Source organism: Haemaphysalis longicornis, unplaced genomic scaffold (assembly GCF_048455015.1).
Source record: "Haemaphysalis longicornis isolate Haplotype H1 unplaced genomic scaffold, Haemaphysalis longicornis Haplotype H1 scaffold_1, whole genome shotgun sequence".
NCBI classification, from domain to species: domain Eukaryota; kingdom Metazoa; phylum Arthropoda; class Arachnida; order Ixodida; family Ixodidae; genus Haemaphysalis; species Haemaphysalis longicornis.
The window spans coordinates 281611840-281628547 of NW_027526203.1; the positions used below are offsets into that span (position 1 = coordinate 281611840).

Consider the following 16708-nt stretch of genomic DNA (forward strand, 5'->3'; position numbering starts at 1 on the left):
AACAAACTTTAAGCACGATGCACAATCCGTGTTCACTTTGTACGATTTGTGACGTCGGAAGTCGTAGAGCGGGAAAAATGAACGAGGTGGCTGTGTCCGTACTGACGTTTTTGGCCATTTTATGCTTGATCAAGCATACGCTGCTGCAGACAGTGGTGTATATACGTATATTCTCAGAACAGCACTATATTTCGACGCATTTGTGACCCTTTGATGCGTTATTCTGTGCGGTGGGGAGTTGTGACTACACTGTCCGAAAAAGCACTCCAGCTCTTGATAACTTGTTTGGAATGCATGACTTGGTTTGCCCCCATAAACTGACGGTGGGAACGTCCCGGAAAGTATAAACTGTGGCGGACTCAGCGACTCACCGTCGTCAAGAGTCTTGACAAGCACCTCTCGCGACATGGGACCGGTGCCCTTGCTGGTGTAGGCTTGGATTGAGACGCTGTACGACATGGAGAGCCGCAGGTTGGTCAGGTGTATCTCCTGGCGCTGGTGCGGATTGTGCACCTCCACCGTTTTGTGGTAGTGCTGGTCGCTCGAGCCAGCCGGCCGGTAGCTGATGTAGTAGCCCTTCAGGTGGCCGTTCCAGTCTTCCTCCTTGGGCGGCTGCGAAAGTCCGGCTACGTCACGTCCCCGGTCACACGAAAGCAATGCACCCAAGCTGCCGTTGTTCTCTCCTGTTTGCTCCAGGACAGCCCACTCAGGCGCGGAAAAGTTAGCAATGAACACCATAAAGAAGGTTACTTTGCTAAACATGTAGCCAGGACAGCGCAGAATAGGCCATAGGAGCAGGGGTCGAACCGGAACGGAACCCTTACCAAAAACCTAGACCGAACCCCTACTTTGGCCGGAGCAGTACCTGAACCCGACGGTTACTTTATTAGTATGCCGAACCAGAACCGAAATTGCATCGAAAGAAGGAGTAACGGTTACCTTTTCAAGAAAAACTAATCGGACCACACTCTGCTGATAATGCGCCGTCGATATTATTTGGGGCCTCAATTCCTCTTCCGCTTCCCGCCAACCTCGTAAACACTCGCGCATATTCTCCAATCCGATCGATCGCAAGAATATAAACGCTCTGTTTTCAGTCCCTAAATGGGGAAAGGGATGCGCACCGTGCTATATTCAAAGCGTACGTGGCCGCTTGCAGCCCGCGCCGAGTGTCACTCTACGTATAAATAAAAGTGTCACTCTACGTATAAATAGCCAGCGCCAATATGAAAACACCGGATTTGCCCTTTCCTGTCACAGGTCTCACTGTGACTTTGCAGGAGGCTGCTAACCGTAAGCTTGCTACACCACGCATATGCGAGGTCCTAGACCTCCTAGGGCGTAGAGGGCCAGGGAATGTACTTCTCACGCACATGAGAAGCGTGTTTTGAGGAATAAAAAGAAACGAAAGGCCTCGCACGCGGTTTCACATATTCCACACTAAGATGGAACAGAATAATTTGTGCTCTTCTTCGTTGCTTCAACACAAAAGCACTGGCATTTGCTCTAGACATCTCTTCCTTTGTGTAACCTCATGTTCATAACCAGATTTGTCATCACTAGGAATGCAGTGAGCCCCGCGGGGCCGGGTGCTAACCTTGGTTTTTTCAGGACGTGTACAGCGGACAAGTTCATGTTTTTCAATGAAGCTAAGCAATAAAATTAGACATAGCACCAGAAACTGTCAACGCATGGCGTGGTCTTTCCCCTTTTGCAAGAAACTGCGAAATAAAACGTTACAATCTGACCTTGCAGGTACAACATATTTCGTCTTTGAAGAAAAGGGAACGCTAAAGGAGACGAAACATGCAGAAAAGCGAAAGACGGTATATGGGCTTTGTCCCGTTTGTTTAGCGCACGTCCCGTCAGCCTTTACTGTTGTTTTATCTGTTTAAGCGGAGCGCTGCTTTGGAAGATGGAAATTTAACGACCAGCCCGACCTGCAATTCTGCAACTACTCTCATTACGAAGGGGGCGGGCTGTTCTGTGTCCTGGTTCTTGAAGCTCTGTGTCCTGGTTCTAGCTTCAACTGCCCCCTTAGTTTATAATTGCATAATTTGTAATTGTATTTCCCATTATAGCATAGATACGCAATAACAGGTGTCAGAAGCAGTGGAGACGTCTTCACACACACAGACACATCGGCGATAGCAGCGTCAAAATACCTGCCAGTGATCACAGCATCAATCGCGGTGATTTAGCGTAGGTTAAAGCTTATGTTTAACAAAATATTGGATTAAACTCTACAGCTGGCGACTGTGAAAGCATTATCCTAGGTGATCAAAAAATGTTATTGATAGGTAGCAGCATTTAACCTGCTGCCACCTTTCCCCGAAGACGCTTGCGGGCACCTGGAGCGACGAAGGGGAAATCTCCGGCGCACCACACGAGCTCTCCTACCCCCGTGTGGTCCACACTTCCCTGGCGGCTTAACTGACCGAGAAGACAATGAGAGCTTGCTTCTGGGCTAGTTGGTACATTATTTCTTGTAAAAACACTGCGCTAAATTGAAATTACGGAGACGAAGGATGGCGGAACACACGATGCAGGCTTACGAAAGCAGACTTGCGCTTTCGTAAGTCTGCATCATGTGTTCCGCCGTCCTTCGTCTCCGTAATTTCAATTTAGCGCAGTGTTTTTACAAGACCGAGAAAAGGTTGCGCTGCAGGGGCTACGTGTGAATGGCTCCTATGCTATATGGGAACGCCTCCTGGCCATCACAGAACCGCTGCCCATACGGCTCCACCTGCCCATTCTGCGACTCTACCATACATGATGCGAATGTGCAGCATCTGATGTGCCCGGGACTGCACCAAGTTCACCCGCAGCCAATTCGTGCAACCGGTCTACACCCTGACCGCCCTCCTGATCTACAACGCTGGGCGCATAGGCCGTTTCACCGAGAACTCATGAACTTCATACCTGAAACTAACCTGCTGGTGTGTCTGCGAACGCGTTCATCTATTATGCCTCAGGGTAAACTTTGAAATGAAAACAATAAGCGTTTTTAAAGCTAGAACTGATTACAAAAACCGAAGGTAGTTAAGCATGTGTCTTTCTGTTGTGCCGATCGAGGTAACGCACTATAGTACGCAGGTTTAACACCAGTGGTTTTATGCCAGCGTGATGCGCGATTATAGGCTTGCGGTTCACCCGAAAAAGAAACGTGGGGAGGAGGGAGCGATTGACAGGCAGCTCGTGAAAACAGGGTTTTATTGGCTCGAAGCGAGTTCGATGTGCATAGCAAATTTCTCCAATCATTGCTTCAATATACGTTTCGAAACCCAGAAAACAATACATCTACCGTGAGTTGTCATGCAAAAAAAAAAGACAAAAAATAAGCTGTTTCAAGAACGGCAACGAAATCCATATCAGGTTTGCATTTGCAGTTGTATCGATTACGTCGCTTTCAACCACCCATGTGGATGTTATATAATGATCCCTTGATCTATTTGCGAACGGCTTTCGTCGCCAGCTAAATACAACTCACCTACAGAGGTTCTGAAACGCCCGTGTAGGCAACAAAACACACTGCCACGAATCACAGCCTCTAGTTTTCCCCCTTCCTATGGCTTGATTAGTCGCCTTCAGAGCACCCAACCAGAGCCCGTGTGTACAAATCGCGTGTTGTGCACCCATCTTCCCCCCGCAATCAAGCACTTTTGGGATTCCCTTGCTTCTTGTATACTTTGCCGCATTTGCATGCATAACTTTATGGCATCATGCCGTGGGAACACTGCCTATCCGCATCAATACCGAAACGTAATGTGTGTCCTTCCTTGATCACGGCTACGCGAACGCGGGCTCGCCGCGAGAGCTGCCCTTCGCTGCCTCGGCAAACGCTCTCCCGTGTGCGCGCGCGCGCGTGCGTGCGTGCGTGAGTGCGTGCGTGCGTTCGAAAACAAAATTTCACAGGCTTTCAAATGGCTCGTGGAGAAATTGGGGTCTATTGGTTGATGGAAACGCTACTTTCAGAGCACGGGCTCACCAAGAAACGACAGCAGCACGAGGGCAGCCACTCACAAACATTTAATAACAACAACAGCACGTATACTGGTTGAATTTCGGTAAACAAGCATCTCAAAATACTACATTTGGCGAGAAAGACTGAAACAGTTGCAGTATATTTTTCGACGAAGAGAAACAGGAATTATCGAGACTTTCTTGAGTGGCGTTCTTTGTGTGTGCGTGTGTGTGTGTGTGCGTGCGTGCGTGCGCATGTGCGTGTGCGTGTGTGTGTGCGTGTGTGTGTGTGTGTGTGTGTGTGTGTGTGTGTGTGTGTGTGTGTGTGTGTGTGTGTGTGTGTGTGTGTGTGTGTCCTGCCTTATGACGGACTTTTTAAAACGTGATCGTAAGGAAAAAATGCAATAAGCTCGTTTCCGTTGTCTGATTCGTGATAAATCTTCCAGAAGGCATAAAAAGACAGGCTCCTGGTGTCTATGGGCCGACTGAGGTACCAGCACGCCCTTGTCGAGAAACGAGAAGTTACTACAATTCACACAGATAAAATGTTCAGTTCACCAACAGTAATAAGCAGCGAAACTAATACTGTAAAATCATTACTTTATATTAGGGATGTTACAGCGGTAATGCTACAAACGGGGCATCTGAGAACCATTTCATAATACCTTTGATACGTACAGAGAGCGGAAAATAGCATTGCTATCGTATATTGGTAACAGACTCGTTGGAGGTATATCCGTGAAGTCGCATATCGCTTCCTCTTCCTTTCCCTGTCTGGAAAACAGGTGCCAGCAAGACATTTTTTTTGGCGCTTCCAGAAATTCCATCTCTATGACGGAATTTAATTAGCGGCAAATGAAGCGCACACAAGCCCAAACCTAAGTTTAATTTAGAAGCGTACTTTAAAGAGTCACCGACGTATGAGGAGTGTCCGTAACGCCGTCCTCAAGTAAGAGTGTGAGTTAACGAAGAAAACGAAACACGCGCATAAGAGTGCTGCGATCCGTCGCAGAGCCAGCCATGACCGTGATGATTGAAGTGGAGTTGGGTTGCGTGTTTCGGCTTCTTTTGTTAAAAGGCCGTACGTGGCTGCCTGCGAAATACCCCTAACGTCCGCCAGAACACGACGCCTTCAAACTGGTCCATCTGAGAAAATGTCTACCGGTAAAATAATGTAAGGCCCGCGCGCGTGTTTAGTAAAAGTAGACCTATTTTACTCTCTTTGTCCTCGAACTGCACCGTCCGGGCGGGGCGTAAAACCGACTGTTTGTATAAAACGGCCCCGGCAAGTGACGAATGCGCGAGGAAAAACAATCAACAACCGGTGCGTTAGAAGAAGCCATGATCACGTTCAAGCGTTCAATAAATCGATAGCTGAGCTGGTCTTAAACAACGCTCGCTTGTTTTTCGGTGAGGGAATGAGCAAACTGCTGTCTCGTATGTACCAGAGAAGGCATCGCGGAAAACACACTGAGCGGAGTCACTGAACCCAAAGCACACCACAGTAATGTCAGTATTGAGGGGATCAGAAAATCTTGGCTTTCATCCTTTCCCGCTTACTCGGGGAACAAGCGACAGGCGTCAACTGGCACTGCAGTCGGGCACTGATAACGTGTAGTCGGCGTTGCGCCGACGTTTTTATTTATTTGTGAGATTCGTTCATTGAAGTGCATTTATTGAGGATACATCCCGCTGGACACGTCCACGTCCACCTATCGTAACTACAATAATTCGTTGTTGTTCTTTTGCGGAGACGTGCGGAGAGTTTCTTTTTCGCTGTTGTTGCTTCGAAAAGGGAGGACGGCAAGAAGGGGAGACGGTAAGAGTGGAAGTACACCATTGGTCAAAGAGGCATGCAAAGGAAGATGTTGGTGTCGGGCTTCTGGATAGGAAGTAAGAATGATGGATTAGAGAACAAACTCGGGTGTAAGAAATTTGAAGAAATAAGTGCATTTGTGCATAACTTGTCATGGTGGGGGCGGATACTATCCAAGCAGCAGGATGTATTCTTAGGTGATTCGAGCAGAGCCAAGGGAACGCGGAGAACTGGGTGGAGGGAAGGAATGCATCAGTTTTGGGGGAAAGAGCGGATCCTGCTGACCCGGGATAATATTGCTTGGAAGCAAGTACGTTGGTTAGTTTTCCTACACTGGACATGACACGAATGAATGAATGAATGAATGAATGAATGAATGAATGAATGAATGTGATGGTGATGACAATTTTTACGCAAACAGAACATACAGGATATTCATGTTTAACGTAGCAAAAACAATAAAAACTGACCAAAATGACCAACTCGCCCAAGAAACCACTCTGATGAAGTATATTTCTAGTACAAGGGGCCCTTTCGACTGTTTTTCCTTAAAGCCTTGCTCTCTCGTCGCGCTCATCGCCATGTGTGAATGCCGTGCACGGGCACTTGGTTTCTGCATTCGACATAACATTTTGCCACCGGAAGTGAACAGCACCGTGTCCCGTTCACTTCGTTCGTCCTTGTTCATTTTGCGCTTACACTCTTAATAAAAAAGGTCGTAAAAAGGTAGTAACGGCCGTATTTACTAAGTCCTTACGACCCTTACTACCCCGCGGTTTTGTACGTAGGTTCTGGCACTAACAACGGCATGGTTAGTAAATTAACTGAGTGTAAGAAGTGGTAGCACTAGATTAAGGTCGTGCTTATGACTAGGTTGTGCATGGCTAGTTAGTAAACGCATGTAGCTCAGAAAAGTGCTATCGCTGGGACTTTACTAGTGGGGGTAGTGGTGCTTACTGCCTGCTTCGGTTAGTAATTTTGACAAGTGCTACATTTACTACCTCCAGTTACTAAGTACCTAGTGTATACTGGGACAAGTAACTTGTTAGTATTCCATTAGTGAATGCTCCGACCTTTTTTTTAAGAGTGTACTTACACGATGAATGACCAACTCGCCCAAGAAACCACTCTGATGAAATAAAAACTAATTTTATTAAGAATGGTTGGAGAGGGGAAACATTTTAAGGGCTATTTTCAGGGGCAGGTCACTGTGGACCTTAAAGCATTGGTATTAATACTAAAGGAAAAAATAATAAAAAATAGGTCACGGGTACCGATGTCGGAACAAGGGTTCCAACTGTAATCAGCGTCCCGTAGATATATGAAGGTTCTAGGTTTGCAGAAATTTAAGTGGTCCACATGCTTTCATGAATAAAAAAAAAACTCTGCAGGAAACTAACTGGGCTTTTATTGGCATATAAAGATGTTCGAATATTCTCGAGTATTCATCATCAGAGGACGAAGGCCTCTCCCATGTTCCTCCAGCCGTTCCTGCCTGGCGGTGCCCTATATTCCGTTCTTTGTATCCGAAATTTCATTCCTCCATTAAGTTATTTGTCTCCCTTTAAACTCCTGGTCCCGTCTCTCGGCAGCCACCTGTTGCCACGTCTCCTCTTGGCATGCACAGCCCAAGTCCACTCCTCCATCTTCATTTGTGCCATGCTGTCGTCCACCCGAGTTGGTTCTCTCATATGGTGCACTCGTTTCCTATGCGTGAACATTACTCCTATCATCCTTCTTTTCATTTCTCGTTAAGTTGGCCGAAGTTTTCCTTCAAGACGCTTAGTTAGGCGCGATTTTGTTTGCCTCGTAAGTCATCCCTGGCAGTACGCATTGGTAGTGTACATTTATTTTCAGTGGTAGAGGCAAATTGCTGTTCATTATTTGAGCGTGTTTGCCGAATGCGCCCCAACCCACATTAAATCTACGCCGGATTTTTTTCCTGTTTGGCCTCAGCGCTAACTACTTCTCCGGTTAAGACAAGCATCGTCTACGTTTTGTCATTGAAACAGTACAAAAGTGGGTGATGTGTGGTTCCCTCTGTGAGTGCACAGACAAGTAAAGCAGAAAAAAAAAGATACTTCTCGGTCATTCCTTATGGGCACAGAATGTGCCATAAACTAAATAAGGTAGCTAGACGCTAAGAAACGAACGTCTTCTTCTCGGCGTTAACCAAATTAGGTAACTTTGTAGCACTGTAGATAAGAAGCTGGTAGAAACAGCTACTGGCAGATGCTGCAGTGTTAGACATCTGCCAAGCTTTGTAACTTGTAACGTTGGTGTGGTGTATCTGATGCCTTTTTTGTGCGGCAGGATAGGGCGAACGGGCCGATTCGTTAACGTTCAACTCACGGAGCATAAGCGTTATTTACATGGAGATGGGTATCCGCATAATGCGCAGCTTTGCCGAAAGTGTGGTCGCTTCACTGCCCTCAAAAGTACCACACTAGTTGTGCGTTGTATATATGTTAATGACAACCTTCTCTCCTATCCCCCATTCCGATGTACTCTTTCCTCACCATCCCACCTTCCCTACAACAGCACGCGTTCCCGTGTCGGCCCCTTGGCTAGACATTTTACGCCTGTTGGTGGATCTTCTCATTCCAATTATCAATAACTACATACATATATAGTTGCCAAGCGAAAAGAACAGTAAGTCAGAAAAATAATTTAAGCTTTGAAAATCACAAGGCAGGAGGGAGAGTGTGTGAGTACCCTGTTTGTATCATTGCAAGACAAGTGGTTTGATTTCCTGTCTGATAGCATTGTCTCATCAAGTGGTTCTCAAGCATGAGTGTGCCGTGGAGCCCCTTTCGTGCTTGCCAATATGATAGGGGACCCCACGGTGACCCATATTGATCTGTGTTAAAACGTCAAACGATTTTAACATGCAGGAAAATTCGCCCATAAATATTTAATGTCCGCCTTTTGTGGCTGACTTTTATGCTGGTGCATGTCGTACTATGAAACGATTTTCTCTTGCAGCTAAAAGTCACCCAAACGTCGTTATGCTGCATTTTGTGCGTCTGGCGTTTTCGCATAGCTGACGGGTTGTGCAAAAAGCCGACGCCAAAGGATGCGCAACGCGGAGAAAAAAGCGTACGCCCGCACGTGAAATCTGTCCGTTTAGAAAGTCCCGCATACTCTTCTCTTAAAGAAATGATAAAGAACTTTGCCTTACCTCCCATGATATCTTGATGGAATTTGGTCCAGTTGGACGAGCCGTGATGTTTAGGGGTGGGCTGGCCGGGCCTGAAGTGTTAGGAAAAAAACGGGCCATTGTTATTTCCGGTTTCGGATAAGCAGCACGACCGAAAAAAAAGTGCTACTGGAAACACAATACATTCGCGAACGCATGTGCAGTGGCATGAAAACAAATTACGGAGAGAATATTTACGCTTGCACATTTATAGAGGGCACTATACGGACACTGTGCCAATCAATAGACCTCAGAAGCCCATATGCCGTGGTGACGTGGCGGTTGTTAGCTACCACATTCCATGCGCTGGTTCTAAATCAGGTCGCGGCTGCCGTTTTTTGCTGGCAGTGAAAAGGGCCAAGTTCCATTCCCTATAAATGTCCTTAGGTGAACGTTGTGGAATCGCAGGTAACCCAAACACATCCGGAACCCTGCCCTACATTTCCCAGTTGTAGCTTCCGCGTTTTAAACACCATTTTTTCATCGGAAGGGGTAAAAGAAGGCGAAGATCAGGCATTTTGTATACTTGATCCGTTTCCTTCGAAGCCGCAGACGCAATCCGTAACCGTAGTTCGTGGTAATTTATTTGCGTTATCCAGTTGGCAACCTCTACCGTTCCTTGCTCCTTCGGGAGGTGAACTTTAAAAAAAGCAGTGTAGTATTAGTTACCTGACCTGAATTCCCCAAGCACACAACTTGCGCGGTAAGAAGTATATGTTCTTGCTAAAAACACAGCGGTACCCTCCGATCATAATCGAGCAACTCGTCATTCCCCCTTCCGCGTACTGTGTCATTCGAGTTTCTCCATCCCGTGGCTTCTTGCAGCCACATAAAAATTAGCTACGCACACATTTCTCAATCATGTTTAATTCTATACATCGAATGAACGAACGAACCAAATCAAACGACAGCTGCTTGCGGACTGCCACAATCATGCTGTACGTGAGAACGTCGCAGCGCTTAGCTTGGAAAGAAAATGTTATTCTCGTTTAGAGCTCCATTCATTACAGCTGCTTCCTATTTGGTGTTTAACTCCAGAAATGGAGATAAATATTATAATCTACGCGCGTTTTTTTTTTCGTTCTTTTACCGTGTTCGGGTCCTGCGCAGCGCGTCCTTTCCGTGCGGTGTCTGGAAGAGTGCGCGGTTTTAACGCGCACCTCCGAGCGCTCACAAGGGTCGTTGCTCGTTTACCCACTGTTCCGGAAACACGCTACTTCGCGTTTCTTCCTCACGACCCTGGAAAGCGGCACGCGCCAACTGACGCTTTCCTTTCTTACCGGCGACTCATAGTTCTCAAAGAGAGGCGGCCGCTGCTGCAGAGCGACACCTTCAAGACAACACGCGCCCGGGATTTTGGTTTCACGCGCTTTTTTCGGCGGGAGAACGGCTCGACTGGCGTGATTTTCGCCGACGTTGTCCGGGTATCGTTCAAAGGCGGGCACGAAGCCGGCGCGACCAACGTCGAGAGGATGACCAAGCGCGCGGGCAATCTCTCTGGAAGGCGTGGTAGCGACGGACGGCGTATCCGCCGGCGGCGCACAAAGGGGAGATCTCGCGGCGCGCGCGGAACTTTCTATCGGGCAACAACATGCTCGGCCGTACATGCTGATGCATGTATAAGTAGCGCGAATCCATCACGTATGCGCATTTGATGCACCGAGAAGCTGTGGGGGCGCGATCGAAGGGAGCCTCGTCGGAACGGCGGCTCCGACGACGTCGCGCGGTGGTGGTGGCCCTTTCTCCGCCGCACGAGACGGAAGACAAGAGCGCGCTCGAGCGGAGCGTAATTGGAAAAACGCGACGCGGGAGAAAATGGCAGCTTGTGCTTCTTTCCCATTCATTCAGACCGTGCGTCGATAAGTTTTATTCCTCGCATTTTTACCCCGTGCTTTATATAAAGGACTATGGTTTGCTTGACTTGTTTATAATTTTTTTGTAGAAACTTCATTTGTCTTTCTTCCTCATTCATTCAAAATACACGCACTAAGCTTACTTTGGTAAAAAAAAATCTTCTGGATTTTTTTTTTTTTTTGTGGTCGTCATCGCCGGATGGATCTCACTCTCAGGCTGCAATGCCGCTGATTTTTTTTTTTGTACATTATATATCTGTTAGCACTATCGAATCCAGCGTTGAACTGTAGCGAAATAATTTCTCGCCCGAAGTTTCAGTTCCCTCGCACACCTAAGCCTTGAGTCAGGAGGAGATTTTTTCCGCATTTTTTTATCAGGTTTCTGTAAAGGAACCTTTTATTACGGGTTTCCCATCGTTCCTCACGGTGACGAGACAGAGCGCCTTTCAAAGTTTCACTCACTTTTTCTCGGGTTGGATTAACTGTTTTTTTTTTCTCGTCGACACTGGTTCGCCCCAATGGCGAAGCGGGGCACCAGTGGTCCCAGTGCCTCCCCATTTCCTCCCTCTAATTCCCGCGCGGTGTTGTTTACCGCAGGATGTCTCCCGCGAATAAGCTTGGACGCCTCGTCCCGTTCTCTCCCCTTGCATCCTTCGCGGCGTGTGCATCGATTGGCCGCTTTCCGCTTCGTTACATTCCTGCTCGGTCTACTCGCTATGATGGAGAACTTGCCAGCTTTTCTCGCGGAAGAGTGGGATATCGCCCCTCGGACGAACCGAATGTAACTGGCGGGAGGACGCGGGGAAAAGCGCGCCAAAAATGTCCAACCCGATAAAGAGAGAAAGGCGCCGGCTGAAGAACAACAGAGTTCGGAAGGAACGGCTGAAAGAAAGCAGACAGAAGAACACGTGGTGGCAGCAGCCATTGCAAGAACAACGCAGCGAGATGAGCCCGAGTGTGGACCAGAACTGAACCGTCGAAGAGTGAAAAGTGTGCCGCGCGAGGCAAGCAAGTGCAGGAGATACAAAAAGGCCAGCCGGAACCTCGAGAGATGCTCGCTTCAGATTAAAGGAAAGAGCGACGACGCGTGAAAAACAAAACTGTTGACAGGAGTGCGCGGGACGACAATAATAAGGACAGGGGGTGGCGGCGCTGGGATTCAAGACGGCTCTTCAAAAAACAAAGAGAGAGAGAGATAGGGAGAGAGAGAGAGAGAGAAAGTAGAAAGAGGGAGAAAGTAGAAACGAAAATAAAATACCTGTTGTGGAAGCGAAAGAAACTAAGAAAGCTACCGAAATGTTGCTACAGAAGGAAGTTGCACACTTACTGGCGCACACGAGCACGCACACTATACCGTGCGAAGAGAAACAGGGAAAGAAAAAAAAAAAAGAAAAGATGAAGGGTTTGCAGAGTACCAAACGGTCTATGGGACAACATAAAGAAATAGGTATAACGCTGTGAAGAAGAGAAAATACGGCCTTCTTGGAGAGTACAAAAGGGAAGGAGGATGTGAAGGCGTCGTAGAGGACCAGGACGGGAAAAAAAAAAAAAAAAAGAACAAAACAGGGGAACGTGGCTCCAGCCGCTCCGCGCTATAGAGAACAAACGGGGACTCGCTGAGAGGTGAAACAAAGGCTTTTCTTTTTCTCACACCCTCTCCGTCTTCGTTACCGACCCCTTTTTGTTGCGTGTGCGTTCGTTCGAAGAGAAGGCAGGCGCGCGTGTTTCGCGTGGATCGGCCCGCGACGTGGGGGAGAAGAGAGGCGGCCGGGAATCGGGCCTCTCGTTCCCTGTCGCCCGCTCCTTCCGCAAGGATTCCTTCAAAGCGTTGGCGCTCCGTCTCGAATGACGCCGGCCGGAGCTTCCTTTTCGCTCGGGCTCCTTGGGTGCTATCGGGCGCGCGCGCGCTGCTGCCGAGGCATTGTGCTGGCACGCTTCTCTTTTCATTCATCCGGCCGTCCGAGTTTTGAGAAACGCCACAATGGAACGGCAGCAGCAGCAGCAGCCCGGCACGAGCGCGTCACTCGCGGCGCCGTCGTTCGACGGCCCCGCTGCGCTTCAAAAAGGTTTTAATCGACGAGACGTCATTGTGCCAAGCTTCGGAATTTGTTTTTCGTCGTCGCTCGGAGTGACAAAACGCCGCCGGTGAACGGGAAAGCTTAATGAAGAACGAGCCGAAATGAAAAGGAACTTCTTCCAGTTTCCCATGGTTACCCACCGCGTTTCGAATTCTCGCGTGGCGGCGTAGCAACTCGAAAGAAAAAAAAGCGCCATAACTGGGCCCTAGCGACCACATATTTTTATATTGGGCGACCGCTGCAGTTAGATTCGAATTAGACAACAGAGGTGTTGCGCAGCAGGACAGGGGATAGTCGAAAGAAGTTATAACAAAGCTGAAGAAATAGGCCATGGTTCCGTACGCTTTCTTTCAAACGTGCAGCCCACAGTCGGGTTGTAAGAATCGCAAGGTGCCAGGAACAGGACAATAACGGGAAAAAGCCCACTTTTGCGAAAATGAAACCCTTTGTTCTCACTGTATGCGGATGATTGTTTCCCCCGGCCGGAAACACCTTGGGGGCACAGCTCTCCTCGCTGTTTATTTTCCGGATATTTACCAACCCGCCACGCAAGCAGTAGTATAGAAATGCGGTTGAAGACAAACAAGAATTTCCTCAGTGTCTTTTGATTTGCCGCGGTGGTTGCACGTGGGGACTACAGCGCCACAAAAGCGCCCACAAAGATGTGAGGCGAGCAAGAAAAGGAAAGCAGTAACTCACTATCTTCTTCCGTGGTGGCCGTGACCCAGCTGCTGAAACGGCCCCAGCCGATGCCGTTCTCGGCTTTCACTCTCAGGCTGAAGACCCGGGCTGGCCGCAGGAAGCCAATGGTCGCCGACGTCAGGGAACTGTTGGTGGTTATGTTGCGCAAGGCTGCCTCGTCATCTGCGGCAAAAAGAGGGAGAGGCGGACAACATGACGTATTTTATGCTTTTAGCGACTTGAAAAACCTGGATTGATGGCAAGGGCTATTAACCAGAGAAAAACTCGATAACGTATACCCTGAACTTGGAAAAACGGAATCTGGAAAAGAAAGGGTTCAGCGGATGAAATCGGTGCGGCGGATGAACCAATGTTTTAGCACCTCAAAGCTGTATGCTCAATGAATATCCGGGGAACATACCGCTTGTAGACTTTTGCGCTGATCAAATATCGGGCCCGGTTATCTTTCACCGAGTACGCGCATGTCCAAATTGTACAAGCCTCTGTAAAATTGCAGATGATTTTTAAGCATGTTCTTATGAGATTGAAGCGCGAAAACGTTTATTTTGGCTTGGTTAGTTTACGAATCTTCTGCCAATGTTAACTATAACCTACAACGTCGACATCGGACGTGCTTGTTGCAGAATCACCATCCATGCATCTGCGATATTGCCTTCACAGAAGCTAAGACAACCCAAAGTGCACGCGAGATTTCTGATGTATGTGATTTTATTTGTGTTTTATTTTTGTGATACCCGCGCTATGGAACGCGTTGCCGCGAATGGGGAATGGCGAGTGCAGCTAGTGTTTCTTTTTGGTTTAGTTTTTGTTATGCACGCGTCGCTACGGAACGTGTCGTAGCCAATTGGATTTGAGCGAGCGCCGAGGGTTAGCTGGTGTATAGAGGCCTTTTGCGAATGCTAGTGAGGTGTGCACTCTGTGGACGCCGGCCGGGTGTGCGCTTTCGCCAACCTAGTCAAGTAATGCATTCGCGTTAATAAAACCTGAGGCAGATTATTCGTTTTGTGGCTTTCCTTCTCATGCCACCTGGCTTTCCATCGCAGTCCATCGCATGTTGTCATTACCAGGCTGTCGGCATTCTCTGTTCACAAGTAACGCCCATTAAGCGCGTCAAGCTCAACCAATAGGCGACGCAGCAGCGCCACTTGTCCAACAATCAGTGTGGGAATCAAGATTGAGCCGAATGGTCAAATAATTTGTGTTATGCTCTTCCAGGGAATACTGTTCCGGACGGGTTACGGTCTGTGCTGAACAGATGAAAAGTTGGGAGCGTTGGTGGGAGTATTTTTCTTCCATTTATTTTTTGCTATCTGGTTCAGAGTCGCCCTGCAACGTGTTGCAAAAGGACGTATTGCAAAAGGACAGGTACTATGTATGTTTTGTGATAGACCAACTAAACTATTCAACTAGAAATACTTGGTAGTTTTCGGAAGAACAACTATCCCTTTAATAACTACAAGAGAGCAAGTGTAAGTATGGTCGGTCGCAAAAATTTAGAGCATTGCGGTGCCTAAAGGAATTTGCAAGCTGTGGTGGTTGAGGGCTTGTTTCTACTCACTGCTGCGCCAATGACTAAAAAGAACTGCTTTTGGGCAGCCGGTGAAAGTACAGACAACTCACCTCAATTTGGTGATAAGAATTTCGTATGCATGCGGTATATGTATTATAGTGCGGTGCAATAAAAGAGCTCAAGAGATATAACTCGGTCTTTAACACTTGATTACAGCGTATCTGATGGTCTATAGGTTGGTTGGGGAAGAAAAAAAAAAAAGAATGTTGTGCTTACAAACTACCCCGGCGAGTGTTCGCCTGAAGTCTAACTCAAAACGGACTCCGTAATACTCCGTAATTTTTCCTTTCGTGCCGGTGCAATCATAGAGGGCTGCGAAGGGCGCCCACATCAACGAAAAAAAAACGACGAAGATGATGCCGCTCTACGTTTAGCTTCTTCGCCAGTATTCTATACGACGAAGATGACGGTGGCGGCGACATTAACTCTTTTCCCTTCCGTAAACCCCAATGGCTGGAACTCCGCGGGTTGTCTCTCCCTAACAGCAGTTAGTGTTAAAAACTGCCCCGTCCCAAGTTTGAACCGCTAATAACAGAAAACGACGTATGCTGCACGGGAAAGGCAATTATTTCTAAACAAAGTATGTGCTATTGTGGAGCGCAGCTGTTATTGGTTTATTTTTTAAATCGAACGGAAGTTAATTAGCCGCACTTTATCTGAGTCACAGTAATTTCATTGCGTCGTAGGGAATTACAATCAATAAAGGCGGATCACCTGCGACAGTTTTTATACGTCCCACGTAAGAAAACGATCGTCGGTGGGGCAGACGCTTGGGAAAAGTGTTTTTTTTTTTTTTTTTTGTATGGGCGGGGAGGGGGATAAATATTTTCTTTCTTCCCGTCTCCCCACCACCCTGTATGTTCTGAACAGCCATTTTAAACACCCAGCCGCTGATTTCTTTCCAAATTGTGACTTTGTTCACGATCAAGAATGTTCTCACCACGAAAGCGAACAGACTTACAGCAGCATGCGATTCGAGAGCAGCGACAGTTGTCGCCATGCCGAAATTCCCGCCACGCTGTTAAGTACGCACGCTTGTACCGACAATACACAATCGTGTTGACAGCTGTAGCCGTAAAAAACAACAAAAAGCTGCAGAGGACATCTACGTTCAGGTGTTAAGATGCGAAAAGTGGGAGCGTTACTTCGTCGATGAGGTAGTGCATCGGAGCGGAGCTGCTGCATTCATCAACCATGCTCTCCAAGCGCTGAAGGTCAGCGGAGAGGTCGAGTCTGGCAGCAACGGTTTTATAGATGGTGGCGCAAGTAGAGATGTACGTTTTTATTATATTTTGCGGGTCGCGAAAAAAAAAACGGCCCTTTTCTATGTTTTTTTTTTCAGAAAAAAAATGAAAAATTGAAGAAAAGACGATTCCGCACAGATCTATAAAAAAATCGACATACTTCTTAAGGCGAAAGACTTATGTGTCTCATCAAACGCGAAAAGTGACTGTAGTTGCTGGTGACTACACGAATGAAACTAAACTACAGCCGCTATAAAAAAAAAGAAAAAAAAAAGTAAATGAA

At 47.5% G+C, this 16708-nt stretch overlaps 1 protein-coding gene across 1 annotated transcript in view; it reads right to left on the minus strand.

The window, feature by feature from the left end:
• Positions 1-16708, minus strand: part of LOC144146903 (uncharacterized) — a 723365-nt gene that overhangs the window by 77168 nt on the left and 629489 nt on the right. The window contains exons 10-12 of the mRNA XM_077678868.1: positions 13609-13773; positions 8961-9031; positions 372-612 (exon numbers count right to left, since the gene is read on the minus strand). Of these exons, the coding sequence (XP_077534994.1) occupies positions 372-612; positions 8961-9031; positions 13609-13773 (477 nt within the window). The remainder of the gene's footprint in view (positions 1-371; positions 613-8960; positions 9032-13608; positions 13774-16708) is intronic.